Genomic DNA, 17,467 nt, shown 5'->3' on the forward strand with positions numbered 1-17,467 from the left:
TCTCTTAGAAAGAGGGAGAAGATTATGATGATATATTTGCACCTGTGGCTTGATATAACACCATTCGTTCAATAGTTTCCCTTGTCGTAAGTTAAGGATTGACACTTCATCAGATGGACGTGAACACTGCATTCCCCCATGGCATGTTACAAGAAGAAGTTTACATTGAGCATCCATAGGGATTTGAAGTAAAGGATTGAAAGACACATATTTGTAGGTTGAAGAAGGAATTGCATGGTTTGAATCAACCCCCTAGAGCATGGTATGCTTGCATAGAGAGATACTTGATGAAGCTCGAATTCGAAAGAAGCAAAGTTCATCCCAACCTCTACTTTAAGGAAGTCCAAGATATGTCGTCGATTTTGGTTTTATATGTTGACAATCTATTCTTGACAGGTAGTGAGCCTCTGATGATCGAGTATAAGAGGGAGCTAGCCTCTGAATTTGACATGAAGGACCTTGGACTCATGCACTATTTTCTAGGCCATGAGGTGCGGCAAAGGCTCGGTGAGATTTTCCTTTCACAAGGAAAAAATGTTGTGAAGTTGTTGGAAATATTTGGAATCATAGAATGCAAGTCCCTACCCACATGGATGGAGATGAACCTCAAGAAGTTATGTGGAGAAGCTACAAGACCCGATTTGGCGAATCCATCTGAGTATAGACAATTGATTGGGGCTATAATGTTCCTATTGAACACCCATCCGGACATATGCTATGTAGTGAATACGTTGAGTCAATTCATGATTGAGCCTCTCCATGCACATTGGATCATTGACAAACACATTTTGAGACATTTGCATGGGATGATCACACTTGGTCTGAGATATTCTGTCGGAGATGTTCAACTTCATGGATACACCAATGTTGATTGGGCAGGAAACGTTGTTGATAGGAAGAGTACGTCTAGATGTTGTTTTAGCCTTGGATCTACCATGATATCTTGGATGAGCAGTAAGCAAAAGCTCGTAGCATTGAGCACCACTAAGGCTGAATTTTTTGCCACTAGCATGGCTAACTGCGAAGTAGTTTAGTTGAGGAAGCTCTTTGGAGAGCTATTTGAGTAGGTCCTAGATAATACAATGATATTTTGCGACAACAAGAGTGGGACCCGTCTGGCAGAGAAACTTGTATATCATGACAAGTCCAAGCACATAGAGATTTGATATCACTTCATTCGAGACATGGTCCATAGAGGAGCTATTAAACTCCATCACATATCATCAGATTAGCAAATTACAGATATTTTCACCAAGGCTTTGCCAAAAGGGAAGTTCTTGGTCTTCATAGATCAACTTAGAATGATGGATGTGACCCCTCCTAATAAGGGGCATCGCTGATTGAGGACATTGAGCCAACTCTTCCTCCCTGTTTGAGCTCCCAAGGTGAGGAATTGAGATGGAGGTCTCATGGGATTTAGGGATCTATGGACAATAGGGTATCATCCCTATCTATTACCCACAAGATTGGAGATGTTTCTCCCCTATCTTGATCTTTGCATAGTATACCTAAATTGGCATCATACCCATAAGATGGGCTTGTTAGGATTATCCCTCCCCATCTCGCCAACAGGTTGAGGAGGCTTTGGGGCACGTGCTCCTTACCTTTTGGTAAGTTGGGTATCTTGCCCAAGATCGGATTATGATGCAAGTGTTATACCACATGAATATTTAGGGTCATTGTTGGGAAGATCGGTAGGAAATAGGATGGGTTGAGATGTGCTCCCCTATATCACCTATTGTTCGATATGGGGTCAGAGATATTTAGCTCTCCCATGAGATTCCGGGTTGAGATGTAGTCCACGATGTGGTTTCATATTGAGATATGATCTTAGATGATGTATATGGTGGTAGGGTTAGCTCCCCGATGATTCTTCTTCTTTAGATTCGAGAATTTTTCAGTAGATAGAGTTGATCAGAGATGGGACATGATATTCATGACATGTTGATCAATGGTAGGATATTGACAGGTGGAATTCTCCCTAGTTAAGAGGGAGTGTTAAAATATGCAACTACAGTCAAATTCCACTTTGGATAACTCATTTTATGGAGATGATGGTTGCATTGAATTCTTATTGAGAGGACCAAAATTGACCTAAAGATCACTCAAATCGGACAAGAGAAAGTGTACTTGTGAAGAAAAGCCCACATATGCACATTTGGACAAGGTCAACCCAAAAGAAAATTGGACACCCTTGGAAGCCTATAAATACAAGTGACCTCCATCTCATTTGGACATCACCAAGCATCTTCTTCATTAATTGGCTCACACAGGTTTGAGGCAGGGATGACAATAAAAGTTTGCAAAAGTCTGAAATTACAGGGTTCGAGGCTCGCATTTGTTTTAGGGTTTTTGGATTACATCGCAAACACGTCATAGGGAAAATTCGACCACAGTCATTGGCTTTCAGGCATCAAGGGTGTGACTGGAATCCTTCAATCACTCGCACAACTCCCCCTCCATGCGATAGGAAAGTTTGACTCAGATTTGGCCGCTGACCGAAGTTGACCACAAATAGAAAAAGTTGTCTCTGATATATTTTGATGTTGGAAACATATTTCTGAATGTTATTGGATTGTCGGATGATATTGTATTGGGATCATTGTACTCTCTATTGAACATTTTATGACAATCTAATAGAAAAAGAATTTCAAAGGGTTCCCCCCCTTGTGGGGCTTTCCCTAGTCTTTGACCAAACTTGTTGTCTCTTATTGATGTGTTGATTGTTTCCTTTGTCATTGCATTTATTGTTCTATCTTCAATTACTATTGATGAATGGAAATACTAATTGTAATTGGAAAGATTGCTAATTGAAGTATTGATTTGGGCTAAAGTAATTGATACAACATAGAAAAATATGAAAATTTAACATGAATACCATCGGAAAAATCATGGGTTCTAATAAACTTGGAGCTTAAAAACCACCAGTAACTTAATTGAGTCACATTTACTTAAACCACCTTAACAATCCCTCTTTTAAACTTGACTAGGGGAGATTAACCTGGTCCCAATCATTCATCAACCATCTCACTTGAGATCTCACATTCCCCCCCTCAAGCTAGGATACTAGTACACCTGCCACCCTGGTACTTATCCAAGTGGTCCATTCCACAACTTGATGACTCCATGTGCCATTACATTCTAGGTATGCCCAGTCAAAGTATTAAGGCATTACAACAATTTGTGCTCCTATGCAACATTTATGTCTCAACAATAGGTCTTACAACTTCTTAGGTAAATACACCTGCCTTGGACTAAAACCCTTAGGGTGTTTACACACCACTGCGACTCTCATCACATGTTGGCTCCTTCACTATCCTTAAACAACATTGAATCCATTTTTATTTTCTCATCCATACGACCACTCTCTCGCTACATCTTTAGCTTTGTTGATCCACATCTTAACTTGGGATTTCTTGCTACTTGGCCTATCTCTCATATAAATCCAACCCATGCTATTCATCTACATCCTCGTTATCATTATGCGTCCTCATCTCGACTTCTCTTGTTACTATGGCACATTTAACTTCCTGATTTTCGACCACATATATACAACCATGATCGTTTTATTGCCTCTACAAATCACACACTTCAATCTAGTGGGACAAAGGCTATTCACTCGAGCTGGCATTTCAATTATAGTTTCTGATCCATATGTCTGGGAGCCCTGCTACACTTGAAAACCTCCTTGTCATCTCTCTTCATTAACAATTTCATGATCCTTTGTTGGTCTTAAATCCCATTTTTGTGGACCTTCTTCTCCTTATTTTTTTAGTCTTAGCCCCTCCATCGCCTTCATTGTCAGTAGACTGTGGTTGCTCCTCGAGCCTTTCTTCTTTAATGATTGTTCCCACTTTCTTTGACATGGTGCATACCTTTGGCACATTAATATATCTGCCAGAACAAGCTTCTAATATTGGTTGTTAGGATCACGAGATACCAAGAGAAGTGGTGGTGTCTAAAGAGACCATTGCTAGGATCCCACTGGTCACCATGACAAATTTACCTGGAGTCCTTTTGGCTTTAAATATGCTATATTCCACACGAATACCATGGACAAAACCATGGGTTCTCATAAACCTGGAGCTAAAAAGCCATTGGTAATTTGATTTAGTCGAGTTTACTTGAATCACCCTAACAAGGGTGTGTATTATATGTTACATAAGACATTTTATATGTGATGTTGCAAACTACACAATCCAACAATCAAGGTTCACCAAGACATGTTGAAAAATACTAATATTTTGTGTAGGGAGGTTGTAGTATTTTGATTATGCTTTCTATGATTTTGCAAAACCAACTGTAGTGTTCGGTGTCTCATAGCGGATATGGAGTCATTACATTCTGAGTAAACATGCTTTATGTATAAAAAGGTAAGGGATCAAATGTTGCAATAGGTGATTGCACACATAAAGTTTAGACACATTGAATTTATGTGGAATTATGTGGTTGGTAGTGAAAAGGCTAAAAATAGAGAAAAATTCAAAGCAATTGTAAGTTATCTTAATGAAAGGAAGTGCATTTTTTCTGTTTGAAAAGAAAGTACTTATAAAGAATCATTAGGCTTTCAGAGTTTAGACTTCTGCGATCTATGTTGTGTGAATTTTTTCCAGATTCATCGCATTGTTTTTTGTTTGATCGACATTTCAAACCCTCATATGTGGTACATCTTTCACTAATCCTGATGATGAACCACATATGAGGGTTCAAAACATCAATCAAACAACAAAGAATGTGATGAATTCGAAAATAAATTCACACAATCATTATGTTTCTTACCTATCAATGATTTGGTAAGGGTGGATTGGAAATCAACTACATTGGAGCTACGGGTACTCCTTTAGCTTCCATGCTTGTTTCATTATATGTTTTAGCATGGAACTATCTATTTTTGTTTTGACCTGTATCAATTTTTGAAGGCTTCTCATTTGTATTTGCGTGTCTTATAGAAAAATAAAGGTATGCATTTCTAATTCATAACCTTGGAAAAAAAAAGTCTTTAAGCTTTGGAGAATATTGATTCAAACATATAAAATTACCTTCTTATTTTCCTCCACCACTCTTAACTTGGGCATTCGAATTTGAATTGTAATTTACAGTAGATTCTCCAACACTCTAGTTATCTTTATTGAATTTCCATTTGTATTAGAAGATTCTTGGGAGTTGTCATCTTCTATAATGACAACTAAATATAGGAATTACAAACAATTAATTTAGATTAGCATCTAGAAAAGGAGGAATAACGAGAATAAGAAGAAGAAGAAGAAAAGACTTAATTAAATGAAATATTAAAAAACATTGCTAGAAAATACTTGCTTGTCAAGTAATAATGTTTGATTAAAAAACAAGTTTACTTGCTTGTTTATATAAATGTCTAATCGAGAATGATTTGATGAAAACAAACCTTACATTATGTTTGTTGATAGAGACTTGATGACAAAAATTATGAGAATGAATGAAAAGCATTTGCATCCTCCACCACAGCGTCTCCTTAGAGTGGTGATAAAAACATGTATCTATCAATAACATGAGAGATATGATGCAGTTATTCAAATAATAATTAGAGTTGGAATGACTAGAGTCTTAACTAGCAAACTCGGTGGAGCCTCTTCAAACTTAGCTCCTCTGCTTAAACAAATAGGCACAATAATCCTTTATCTCTTGCACTACCTCCTCGTCCTCAAATTGTTGATCAAGAACACTAATTTCAAAGAATTACCAAAGCCTTGACTAGTAAACTTGGTGGAACCCCTTCAAAACTTAGCTCCTTTAATCAACATACTAATTGTGAAGTGGTATATGGAGAGGCAAAAAATGGTTGTTTGGTTTGAAAGCTTTTTTCTACTTTAAAAAATGCATAGTCATAGTGATCGAAGGCCCTAGGCATACACCACCATGTGCCCCACACACCTTCTACCTCAAGGTAGTGAAGGGTGGGGTAAGGGAAAATGAACCAATCTTGTCCCATGAGACAAATTAATAAAAATTGAATGAAGAAATATCGAAATCAAAGCGACACACTCTAGAAAACAAAACAAAACAAAAAAATAGGTCACGCAATAGAAATCGAAGGCTGTGGCGATCCGTGTGACGGGAGGGGAGGATGACAAGCGGAGCCGTCGATTGGGGGTGAGAATCGGACGGTAGGGACGCGTCGGCGCGAAATTGAAATTTGAAAGAAATAATTAATTAATAATGAGACTCGTGCGCTTATGAATAAATAGGGAAAGCCGGGGGAGGATTGTGACATAAGTATTGTTATTGCATTTGGCAGAGCAGAAGAGAAGAAAGAGAGATGGCGAGAACAAAGCAGACAGCTCGTAAATCAACAGGCGGGAAGGCGCCGAGGAAGCAGCTGGCAACAAAGGCTGCGCGGAAATCTGCCCCGGCAACGGGAGGAGTGAAGAAGCCTCACAGATTCAGGCCTGGTACCGTTGCCCTCCGTGAAATCCGAAAGTACCAGAAGAGCACCGAGCTGCTGATAAGGAAGCTGCCATTCCAGCGCTTGGTGAGGGAGATTGCTCAGGACTTCAAGACGGATTTGAGGTTTCAGTCATCAGCAGTCGCTGCTCTGCAAGAAGCGGCGGAGGCATATCTGGTTGGTCTCTTCGAGGATACTAACCTGTGTGCAATCCATGCCAAGAGGGTCACCATCATGCCCAAGGACATTCAGCTCGCTCGCCGCATCCGTGGAGAGAGGGCATAAACAGTCAGTCAGATCTAATGGTGTGTTTTCACACCACCATATGTCTCTTTTACTAAATTTGTTAGGTCCCCTCGGTCGGTTGCTTCTTTCCCCCTGTATCAATATTTTGTTGTTCTTCTGAGTTCCATCAGTGCAAGTACAAGATGCAGAATTGATGGTTACTATTTTTCTTGGGTGCTCTGATGAGCAATGTTATGAAAATTGTACAGATGAGTGGTTTTAGAATTTTGTTAAATTAGCTATGGAAAGTAGTTCCCTGTACTTTAGAAAGTGGGTTTGTTTTTAGGTTTCAGAAGTTGATAGAAGTTTTTGTTTTGTTTAACATGGTTTGGAGACTGGTTACTGCTATATCTTTTTAGGATATTTGTATGGTACAGATTCACTTTCTATGTCTCTAAAATGTTTATATTAAATATATTTCATTTGAAAATATAAATTGTTGTTGGTTCAACTATAAAGTTAGCTATCAGAGTGGTTACTGCTATGTCTTTAGAGTATTTATATTAAACAGATCTCACTTGAAAACCTCAATTCTTGTTGGTTCTAACTCTGAACTTAACGTAGTGTGGATAGAATTGTATTTGTGACTTTTTAATTACAAAAGTGTTTTAACTTGTAGCTAACCCTTCTGGCTGATGACTTCCTTTATGTGGTTCCAAGTTTGGGGTTTTGTTAACTTAATTTTGTTCATTTAATTTTGGAGTTTGGGGCGGTTTTTTTTTTTTTTTTTTTTTTTTTTTTTTTTTTTTTTTTTTTTTTTTTTTTTTTTTTTTGTTTTTGTATTTTATTTTCTCTCTGTCCTCTTTGGGGGTCTGTTTTTTTTTTTTAATTACAAAAGTGTTTTAACTTGTAGCTAACCCTTCTGGCTGATGACTTCCTTTATGTGGTTCCAAGTTTGGGGTTTTGTTAACTTAATTTTGTTCATTTAATTTTGGAGTTTGGGGCGGTTTTTTTGTCGTAGGGGGTCTGGTTTGTCCGTCACATCTCCCCATAAATGTAGCGCTGGTTTGTTTGTCGTAGGTCGCTATAAAATATCTTAAAACTTGAAAGAGCAGTGTTAAAGCCCAGCCATGAATGATCATGGAAGTTTTTATGGCTTTGAACCATTTCTCTTCATGTTTGAAATGAAGCTTAATTGATATGTATTTATCATTTTGTTACGATTTCGTTTTGTTTTTTTAAAGGCATGGCCATGGAATGAAGTGATTTAGGTCATTCTATTCTCCTTTCAAAAATGCAATATTCCTGATCAATGAATAACTTAATCCGTGCCATGGCTTTTTAACTTGAACAACTCAATTTGCCAAAACGATTTGAAGATTTTATAAATTGATTTTTGTAGTGGAAAAGCTTGAGAATCTTATAGATCATAAAGATGCAATATTTGGGGGTTGAGCTCAAATTTATTATTATTTTCCTATACATCAAGGATATGCATGTGGATTTGATTATAAAATTATGTTTAATTCATTATTTAATGATATTGTGGATTAATCTACAAGGATTATTTACTTATTTTTTCTTTTGTGCAATGAACTCTATTGAGTTTATAGAGGTAGGGCTTTAATTTATGTTTTGTATTTCATTTCATTGTTGAGTAAAACACTTAGAGTGGCTTGCTCTAAGAGAGTAGAGTGGTTTTATTATCTTGTAGATTATGTATGTTTATTTTTAGTTATTTAATTTAGTTAAAACAATAATGTAACAATGTGTAGATTTTAGTAATTTTATTTGATTTATTATGTTAGACTATTTAAGTGGAGTGCTCAATGATTTATTGATCATTCATAATATATTATAGGTTTATAGGAATTTAAGATTTTGAAGAATTTGCATATGTTACATTTTATATTTCTTAAGTAAAGTTGTTCATAAATATATTTTCATTAAAAATCATTAAAAATGTTTTTATCAATGAATGATTTTCAAGGATCATAATTATGTGACATGATGTTTCTCTAAAACTGAGTATAGATTTATGAATTTTATTTACATTCTAGTTAAGGATGCAATAATAAATTTTAAATGCTATTGCTAAGGTAATAACTCACTTATGCATGATCTTCATGGTTGTGTGCATAGTGTAAGTGTCTTGTTGTGTAATAAACTTTGATGGACTTAAAGCAAAATGTCTTAACTCTCCCCTTTGTTTGGCATTAAAGTGATTGCCAATTGATTACACATTAACCATCTAACCAATTCATTAAAGTGGGTGGTATTAAGGGCAATGGTTTTGTTAGGCCTAGAACACTATGTTGTGCTATAGTGTAGAGTATTGAAACACTTAAATTTGATTTTAGTTTGTTGTTATTACTTTTAGTTAATTGTTATGAGTTTAGATGTGAAATTACTTGAGTTTGTTTAATCTTATTGAATATGTTTATGATTTATTTTTGTTTCCAATATTTAGGTGCTATGGTTTGTGGTGTAGAATTTCAACAAGAATATAAAATGTAATAGATAAAATATAGCTAATTAAATTAGAAATTATTTCATGTTTATTGTGAATGTTGTTATATTGAATGATTGGGAAATTATTAAGTCATTTCCAACCATTCAAATCAGATTTTCAATTTTTGTTTTAATCTTTAAATTTAGAATTTAGATAAGGGGGTGATTAAATTCTTCATTTCCCACATGATTCTTTTGGTAGCTTTAAAAGAGGATTTGCTTGGATGCTTCCTCTTTGAAACTTACAATTCAACATCAATTTTCTTGCCATGTTCTTGTTTTCTTTACAACTTTCTCTTGTTAATCACTCTATTTGTTGGCTAGAAGATTAGGGGTTTGGTGAGATTGAAAAGTCTCATTTGTCTTGTTTTTCTTTCCTTGGGCTTGTGCCTCTACAAGCACAACTTAGTCCTTGTACTCTATTCTTTAAGTGCCTCAAGGAGCATATTCTTTAGCTTTTGAATATGCTCTTTAGTTGTTGCCAACTCATTTGTTTGCAAAAGATGTGCATTTGGAATGAGTTACTTCATGGAGGCTATCTCTTTGCCCTTATCCTCCAACATGGTTTTAAATTGCTTAAGATCCAAAGGAAATATAGCTAGGTGGGTAACCTTGTCCTCTAAGGTTTTGATCTTTGTCTTCATGGATTTGCATACCATTCTTTCATATTTCAATTGATTGCTAGCTTTGGTATACGAATCTTGCAATTTCTTGGTTGTAGTATTTGTTTTATGCATGTGTTTATGCACCATGTGGGGTCACCTATATATTTTGTGCCATGATATCAATATATGGAATATGGTTTGTTAGCATGGACAATTGATGCATTTGATAATTTGACACGGATTTGATTGTTTCCACCTTGGGTTGTAATACCAACTTAAAAATCCCCTTTTCATAATCTAATGCACTTTTAACTTGCATAGGGGGAAGTTGTTGGGTTTATGCTATTCTTATGTCCTTTTTCATCTCATTAGATGCTTGTTTAGCTATCTCTTGAAACCTTACTTGACTTGGTTGTTTTAGATCTTGACATGGTAGAAGGAAAATGTTCCATAGTGAAAGCTTGTTTTGATGGGGTTGCTAATCGAGTGTTGTAAAACACTAGTGTTTTGTGATTTTGTCTCATTATTCTTATCCTTTTATCATCATCCCTTGCCACTTTAGCTTGGCTTTCTTGGAGCTAGGCTCCTCTCTTTGATCAACATCCATGGGTTCTAAAGTGCCTCTTTTCCTCCCTAAGAGGTGGGAAGTGTTTGACTCAACTAGATGCAAAATGGCCTTGACTTCTTCCCAATTAGACTTGTTTGTACAATCTTCTATTATGGGGTTTGGGTTGTGCTTGTGATTTTCTTGGTCCTTGTCTTTTCTCATCTCATAAATGATATTATGAGGATCATAATTCCATACTCATGCTTGAGAAATCAAAGCTTTGCAATATCTTCTCCACTAGTTCTAAACCATTCCTTGAATTAACTACAAATGGTCTTGCCTTATGGGGAAGGTGAAAGGTAATTGTTGACTTCTTGGGAGTAAAGTGCACATTGTTGTTGCTAAAACCGCACCTTATGTACTCTAATACTAATATGTAGGTAGTTAAGAATGTGGGTAGTTGGTAAGGTTTACCTTCAAATCCATACACTTTCATACACTTTGATCAGTGTGTACTCTTTGAAGAGGTACCACTCACCTACTTTGGTATCTATTGGTGACCATTCATAGATAGGTGATAAAGCATTGTGCTCATCCACCATCTTGGGCTTTAGGTGTTCTAAGTGGGAATATTGTTGGTGGATGAATAGGTGACTAAGGTAAGTTTGGGTATGAACTTCATCAAATAAAAATTGTGGAAAGTAAACTTTATAAAATCCTTGGTGGATGGATGACACAAGGAGGCTAAAAAACCTAAAATTGTTTCGATTACATAAATATCAATATTAAAGTTGAGAAATTGGGCAACCATGAAAAATGATAAGTTAGGCATAAAATCCAAAGTTGTGATGTGGTAAAAGGGCAATTGGAAGGGGCAACCACTCCCTCTTTTACATGTCCAATGACTATTTTTTGTTGTACCTTTGGAGTAAGAACATTCCACTTTTCTTCCAATGTTTCTTTATCTAGCCTTTGTAAACTTGTTTTGTGTAGGAAAGATAACATGTCTGCAATGGCATTCAATGTCCTTTCTTTGATTGCATGCACCACTTATACACATTGGAATATGCTACAATTGATACTACATTGCCTTGGAATCTCCATCTCAATTGGATAATTTGAATTCTCTGTATGCAACAATTATTTTGGTTTGCTTGACCAGTGAATTGGTTGATCACTGATTGTGGTTGAAGTTCCAGTTCCATAACTTAACCTCCACTAGTTATTTTGACAATTAGAACTAGTTAAATTGACAATAACTCAAATTAACTGAAATAAATTGCTACAAATCAACAATCAAACATATTGAACTGAATTCAAGCTTTTCCAACTCGAATTAATTGAGTGACAAGTGCCATGTCACCTCAGTTATCTATGTCCAAGATTATGTTGAAATAGATTTTTGAATTTTCTCTAGTATGACTAAGGCAAAGTCAAATTGAGATTTTCTTGTAGCATTTCCAACAAAGGACAAAAGAGAGATTCTCAAGGGATTAACCTCCCAATAAATGGGCCCCACGTTGACAAAGGAGATTGGCCAATGAGGTGGGGGGGGAATATTTAAAAATTTATGAATAGTGAAGTTGATTGGTGCATGCAAGAGTCAAATTAAGGGCCTTTACACAAATTGAGCTCGAAATTGGTGAATTTGACTTGTTAAAACAATTATGGGGTTAATTGGTTGGAACAAGGGATTTTCTCACTACATGGAGGATTCTTTCAAGTGTGCATGTTTCTTCGTGAGGAGGGTCTAGGGTGTGCCCTAAATATCAAGTTCTTCACGATTTAGTAGGTGTTGACAAGTGAAATTCAAGGAACAAGGATGAATTGGCAGTTTATAATAGCGAATTAAGACTCAAAAGGTGAAAAATAAGTAAATTTAGGTTTGTTGGTGTGTTGAGTTGAGTTGGATGCCAAATAAACATAATAACGACAAAATGGGCCCTAAACACTTTTTATAATTTTGACTTGACATGTGGAAAAATTTCATTGGGTGCGAAATTCGACTTATGTCATGTTGATGTTAGCATGGCGTGGGTGATGCCACGTGTTGATGCTAACACAATAAGATAGTGACGTGGAAATGTTGTGTGGTAGATGGGTGTGCATGGTGGGTGGGTTGAGTTGGCAAATTAAGTGACCATAGTGTAGGACACATGGCATGCCTACATGGAGGGCCACATGGTTCACTTTGTGCGGCTTTGAAACTTGTTGAAAGTTTTGAAATGGTGCGAGGGGAATAAGAGGGCACCATGTGGTCCTCTTGGCACCACTCCATTGAATTAAACCTTACACATGTCTATGGTGCGGAGTGCCCTATGGCATTGGATGGCTTAGTGTGTCCACCATCAGATTTTTGTGATGTGTAGCTTCCCAGTGCTGGCGCTCCAACACCCATGGTTGCCATGTGCCTCTACTACTATGTGCCAATGCTTGTCAGGCACAACTTTTACCATATTACCTTAATTTGTCCATAATTGCCTTTCTCTTGAAGGCTTAGGGAATTTTTTGGAATGAGGATATTGGTGCTAACAAGGGTGTTGTGCCATGCCCACTAGCTGTAATGCTTGAATGTGTTGAGAAATGACAACAAGAAATTTCAGTTTAAATTTGTCCTTGAATTTAAACTGAGAATCAAAATATAATTCTATTCTCATAGCAACTCATAAATTGTTAATTAAGTTTAATTAACTTAGGAATTTTGATTTGGAAGTCTTTTGGAAGTCATGTAAGTGTTCTTGCTAAAATTTAGGGGTCCAGTATGAGTTTAGATTAAGTTGTAATTAGATAACTCAGTTTACTGAGTTATAGGTAGTTAAACTAGTTCTAACTGTTTATGGAACTAGTAGAGCATTAATAGTGAGTTGGTGCACTAGTGCATCTTTATGTGCTACTCCAGCTAACTGAAGATTCCCTAATGAGAAACTCATGCATGTCAATTAAGAGAAAGACCCAGTTGGGATTAGAGTGTAGGGACAGTTTACTATTAGTCGTATTATGATTTGAGTTGTACAGATCGTGCATGCAATTAGGAAGGGGACCTAGATTGGATTGTGCAGTTTTGGAAGCATGAATTCCTCATTAAATAGAGGCTATTCCTCTTGGGAATTGCGCAAGGAAATAAGGGCTCAGGGAGCAACATAAGAGGCTAAGGTTTGGCTTGAACTAGCTTGTGAGCTGATTATACTTGTGTAGGGATTGTTCTTGTGAGAACAAGCATTGTATTCTCATCTTGGATTTCTAATTAATGCAATATAGATAGTAGGAGTTTTGAGTTGTGGCTTTCCCCGGATACATATTGTGTTATGTGCCATTGATTATCTTCCATTTTTCAATCACTGTTTTCATCAATCTTTATGAGTTTCTATTGTAAAGAGTAGTGTAGATACTTGTCTTGTTTTAGGAAATTACATGAGCTATGAATCTACATAATGGGCGGTGGCCATTCGCCCCATCCACAATCCCCCCTATCACCCCATTAGGGGGTCCACAATTAACATGTTACTTTTGTCTAATAATTGATTAATCTTAAGCAATATTCAATAAAATACTCATATATATCCATTGTGTATTCATTATAAACATCCACAATGTTCGTACCAATAATAATATTATGAAACCAACTACATGCAAACAGTCATCTTCACAAATAATTATATTTTATCAATCAAACCTTATCTTTAATTGATATGTTTTATTTATATACAATGGAGTATAATGGTTGCAACCTTTCACATGGACGAGATGTCCAATGGGTTCATTAACAATAGCTAAATATCATTATATTTTTGGCATATTACAAGTTATATTTGCTTGAAATGCTTCATCCTCGAATCATGGATAAAGATGAATCACTCAATTTAAAAATCTTTGTTTTTCCAAGTAGCTTCATCTTTCCATAGATTCTTTCACTTGATAAGGTATTTAGAGATGCTTCTTGAATGAAGGATTTTGGTTTCCGACTCTTAATATCCCATCAAGCTTTAGCAATAGTAATCCTTCATCTAAAAGAGGTAGGTTTGCTTGCATAGGAGTTGTTAGACCCAAATTTTACTTCAAACATGAAACATGAAAAACATCATGTAAGTTCCTTTTGTTCAGTGTTCCTAATTCACAAGCTAGGTCAAATCTCCTTCAAATTTGATAAGGCCTATAAAACATGGGCACAAGTTTATGGTTTTTGTATTGTTTGAGCAAATTTTTATTGTGTAGTTGGAGTCGGACGAACACCCAATCTCCTGCTTCTACTTCATATTCAATTCTTTTCAAATTAGCTTGATGCTTGATTCAATTTCTTGTTTGTTAGAGATTATTTCCTAGGACAACAAAGTGGATAGGTAATTCTTATGTAGACTGGGAGTCATGATTCTCTTTTAATATTTTAATTTTAATTTTGATTTTGGAAATGTTGGGTAAATATATTCTTCCTTTATACTAGAGTATATCATTCTCCCATGTAAATTTTGAGCTTGATAAAATGTTGCTTTTAACTTCCTTGATTATCTTTGTTATTTTTGAAATTTACATATTTGGCTCTAGCATTTGAGATCCATTCATGAGTGACAATCAAAACTGACCTAAGTGTAACATCCCCTTTTTCTTTTCTTGATAAGATGTTGACAACTTAGTTTTCCTTGCTTCTTTTATAGATAATTTTAAAATAAAAAAATGGTTTTGCCCCATTTTGTTGTTCTAATGATAAGCTCTTTTGGTTTAAGAAATTTTAAGTTGCGTCTGTTTTGATAAAGAATTTGATCCAAATAAATATTGTTTCCATTTTTATAAGGTGTTGGAATTCATAGCTAAATTGAAAACAGGGTGAATTAGTATGAATAATCTTTATATCAACAAGCATTGGTGGTCAAAATTGAAGAAAGGTAAACAATGAGAGAATGACAGTGCAAGAAAATTGCATGACTTGTTTTTTGTAATTTTGCTTTGTTGATATTTGGGCTTAGCTCTACATTTCAAGCTCATATTTATAAATTGTCATCTTTATATTTCACATGCATAACACTAATGGTATATTTGGAATTAATTAATAGAGGATTTGATATAAGCTTTGGCTATCTAACTAGGAATAGGCTATTTTGTGCAATTTCACTTCATTATATTTCAGCTATGCATGAATTATGTGCAACTTTGTGTAATTCAACTTGTTTAAACATGTGAGTTTTGGATTGCTTGAGCTTACCTTTTTGTATTTTTACTCTATTGGTGTTTGGGATTGGCTATGTGATTCATCTCTTCAATTCAAATTTGTGTAACGAAATTTGGGTTATGCATATGCAATAGGCCCTACTTGTTACCATCTTCTAAAACTACTCATGGTTGTAACATACCTAGCCATCCTGTTTAAGGCACATTACTACCCATATGGTTTTTGATACCATAAATTGAATTCCTTTAGACTAGGATGATCTAATTCCATTGATATTATTTTTCATCAATCTCGATCCTTTCAAAATGGAGACATTAGAGGATTTAGCTCGTAAGGCCATTTTTACTAGTAAGTCCCAGTTTGGAGAATTAGGGTTTAAAATCTTTTGGAAAAATTTTAATTCATCAAATGATTTTTTTGGGGTAAAAAGACTCTTGCATATGCCTAACACATTTCTACACTCATATACCTTTCAAACAATGCAATAAATACATCAATAAAATTTCATATTCAAAAGTTGTGTCTCTTGGAAGTTGACTATTGTGATTGACCACCATCAAAGTTGTAAGTTTAGTTCAGAGTTGAAGGAGTCAAATCTAATCCTAGTTGGCTATCACAGTATGCTATAATCAGGTCACGAGTGGGAGTGGAAGAGCATAACAGAGGGGGATTGATGTATATTTGACTCAAGTTCCTAGGTTAATCTCATAGCAATGGATTTGGCCAACGAACTCAGATTCGACGTTCATGATCATCGTAACCCATATCCATTGGTATGGGTAAATAGGGATGCAAAATCCAAGGTAAAAAAACAATGTAGGACAAAATTTGATATTAGTATTGATTTTATGGATCAAATTGAATTGGATGAGGTTCAACTTGGTGTATGTGGAGTTGTGTTTGGGATTCCCTATATGCGCATGCAAGATGCAATGTTCATGTAGAGAGCTAACTAGTATCACCTCATCAAGGATGGGAATCGTTCATCATCAATGCACATAAAGAAAAGTCCTAGATTTCACTAGTAAGTGGGCCGAGCCAAACCAAGAAATTGTTCAGTTCTAGGAAGAAATATGTTTTATTACCACCCAAGAGGAAAGTGGAGCATGAGATCCAATTCTTGTTGGACTCTCCATTACTAAAACACCAAGTTGTACATAAAATTAATTTTAGAAGCAAGTGAAGTAAAGAAGCAATTGTAACAGGTATTGGAGTAGGGTGTGTTTCAATGAAGTGTCTCACTCTATGGTCACCAATCATAATTGTGCCAAAGAAGGATGGGGCTTGGAGAATGTGCATCGATTACAAAGTGTTAAACAATATTACGCTTAAAAATAGGTACCTGCTGCCTAGGATTGATGATTTGTTGTGTCAATTGCAACAAGCAAAATACTTCACCAAGATGGATTTAAATTTAAGGTATCATTAAGTGCAAGTTAAGGAAGAAGATACTTGGAATAATGCCTTCAAAACCATACAAGGTTTGCACGAGTGGTTAGTCATGCTATTTGGCCTATTCAATGTAGCGGCTACACTCATGAGACTAATGAATTATATATTAGGCTATTATCTAGATTCATTTGTTATTATTTACTTAGATGATATATTGGTTTACAATGCTACCGAGGAGGAGCACATCTCACAATTGATGTAGGTGTGAATATAACAAACATGCTTGGAATAAGAGAAAATAAAGGTTCCAAATAGGAAAACTGGGAGGACATGAAGACCCATAATAGGAGTCAAGGAAAGAACCTAAGAAATAAAATATTCATATATTATGTTTAATATGTAAGTGAAGGTAAACATCAAGCGATATTAAGGTGAGATTAATGCTTTAAATTAAATCATTGGTTGCAACAGTTAGAGTTTTACTTTAGCATTAACCACATAGATGTGGAATAGAAAATATAATTTCCTAGGATGATGTTAGAGGCTCATGCCATAACCCGGTGGGAAATACAAATGGAGACATTTAAGCAAGAGGGAGGACTTTA

The 17,467-nt window shown here is 35.7% G+C and overlaps 1 protein-coding gene across 1 annotated transcript; it reads left to right on the forward strand.

Moving 5' to 3' along the window:
- Positions 1-6,240: 6,240 nt before the first annotated feature.
- Positions 6,241-6,867, forward strand: LOC149229482 (histone H3.2). Its single transcript, XM_089375845.1, has one exon. The coding sequence runs from the start codon at positions 6,296-6,298 to the stop codon at positions 6,704-6,706; it is 411 nt and encodes a 136-aa protein (XP_089231971.1). The 5' UTR covers positions 6,241-6,295; the 3' UTR covers positions 6,707-6,867.
- Positions 6,868-17,467: the final 10,600 nt, after the last annotated feature.

This window comes from Pinus tabuliformis, chromosome J (assembly GCF_031772625.1).
Source record: "Pinus tabuliformis cultivar Carrire ecotype Pingquan chromosome J, CPIR1, whole genome shotgun sequence".
Taxonomy (NCBI): domain Eukaryota; kingdom Viridiplantae; phylum Streptophyta; class Pinopsida; order Pinales; family Pinaceae; genus Pinus; species Pinus tabuliformis.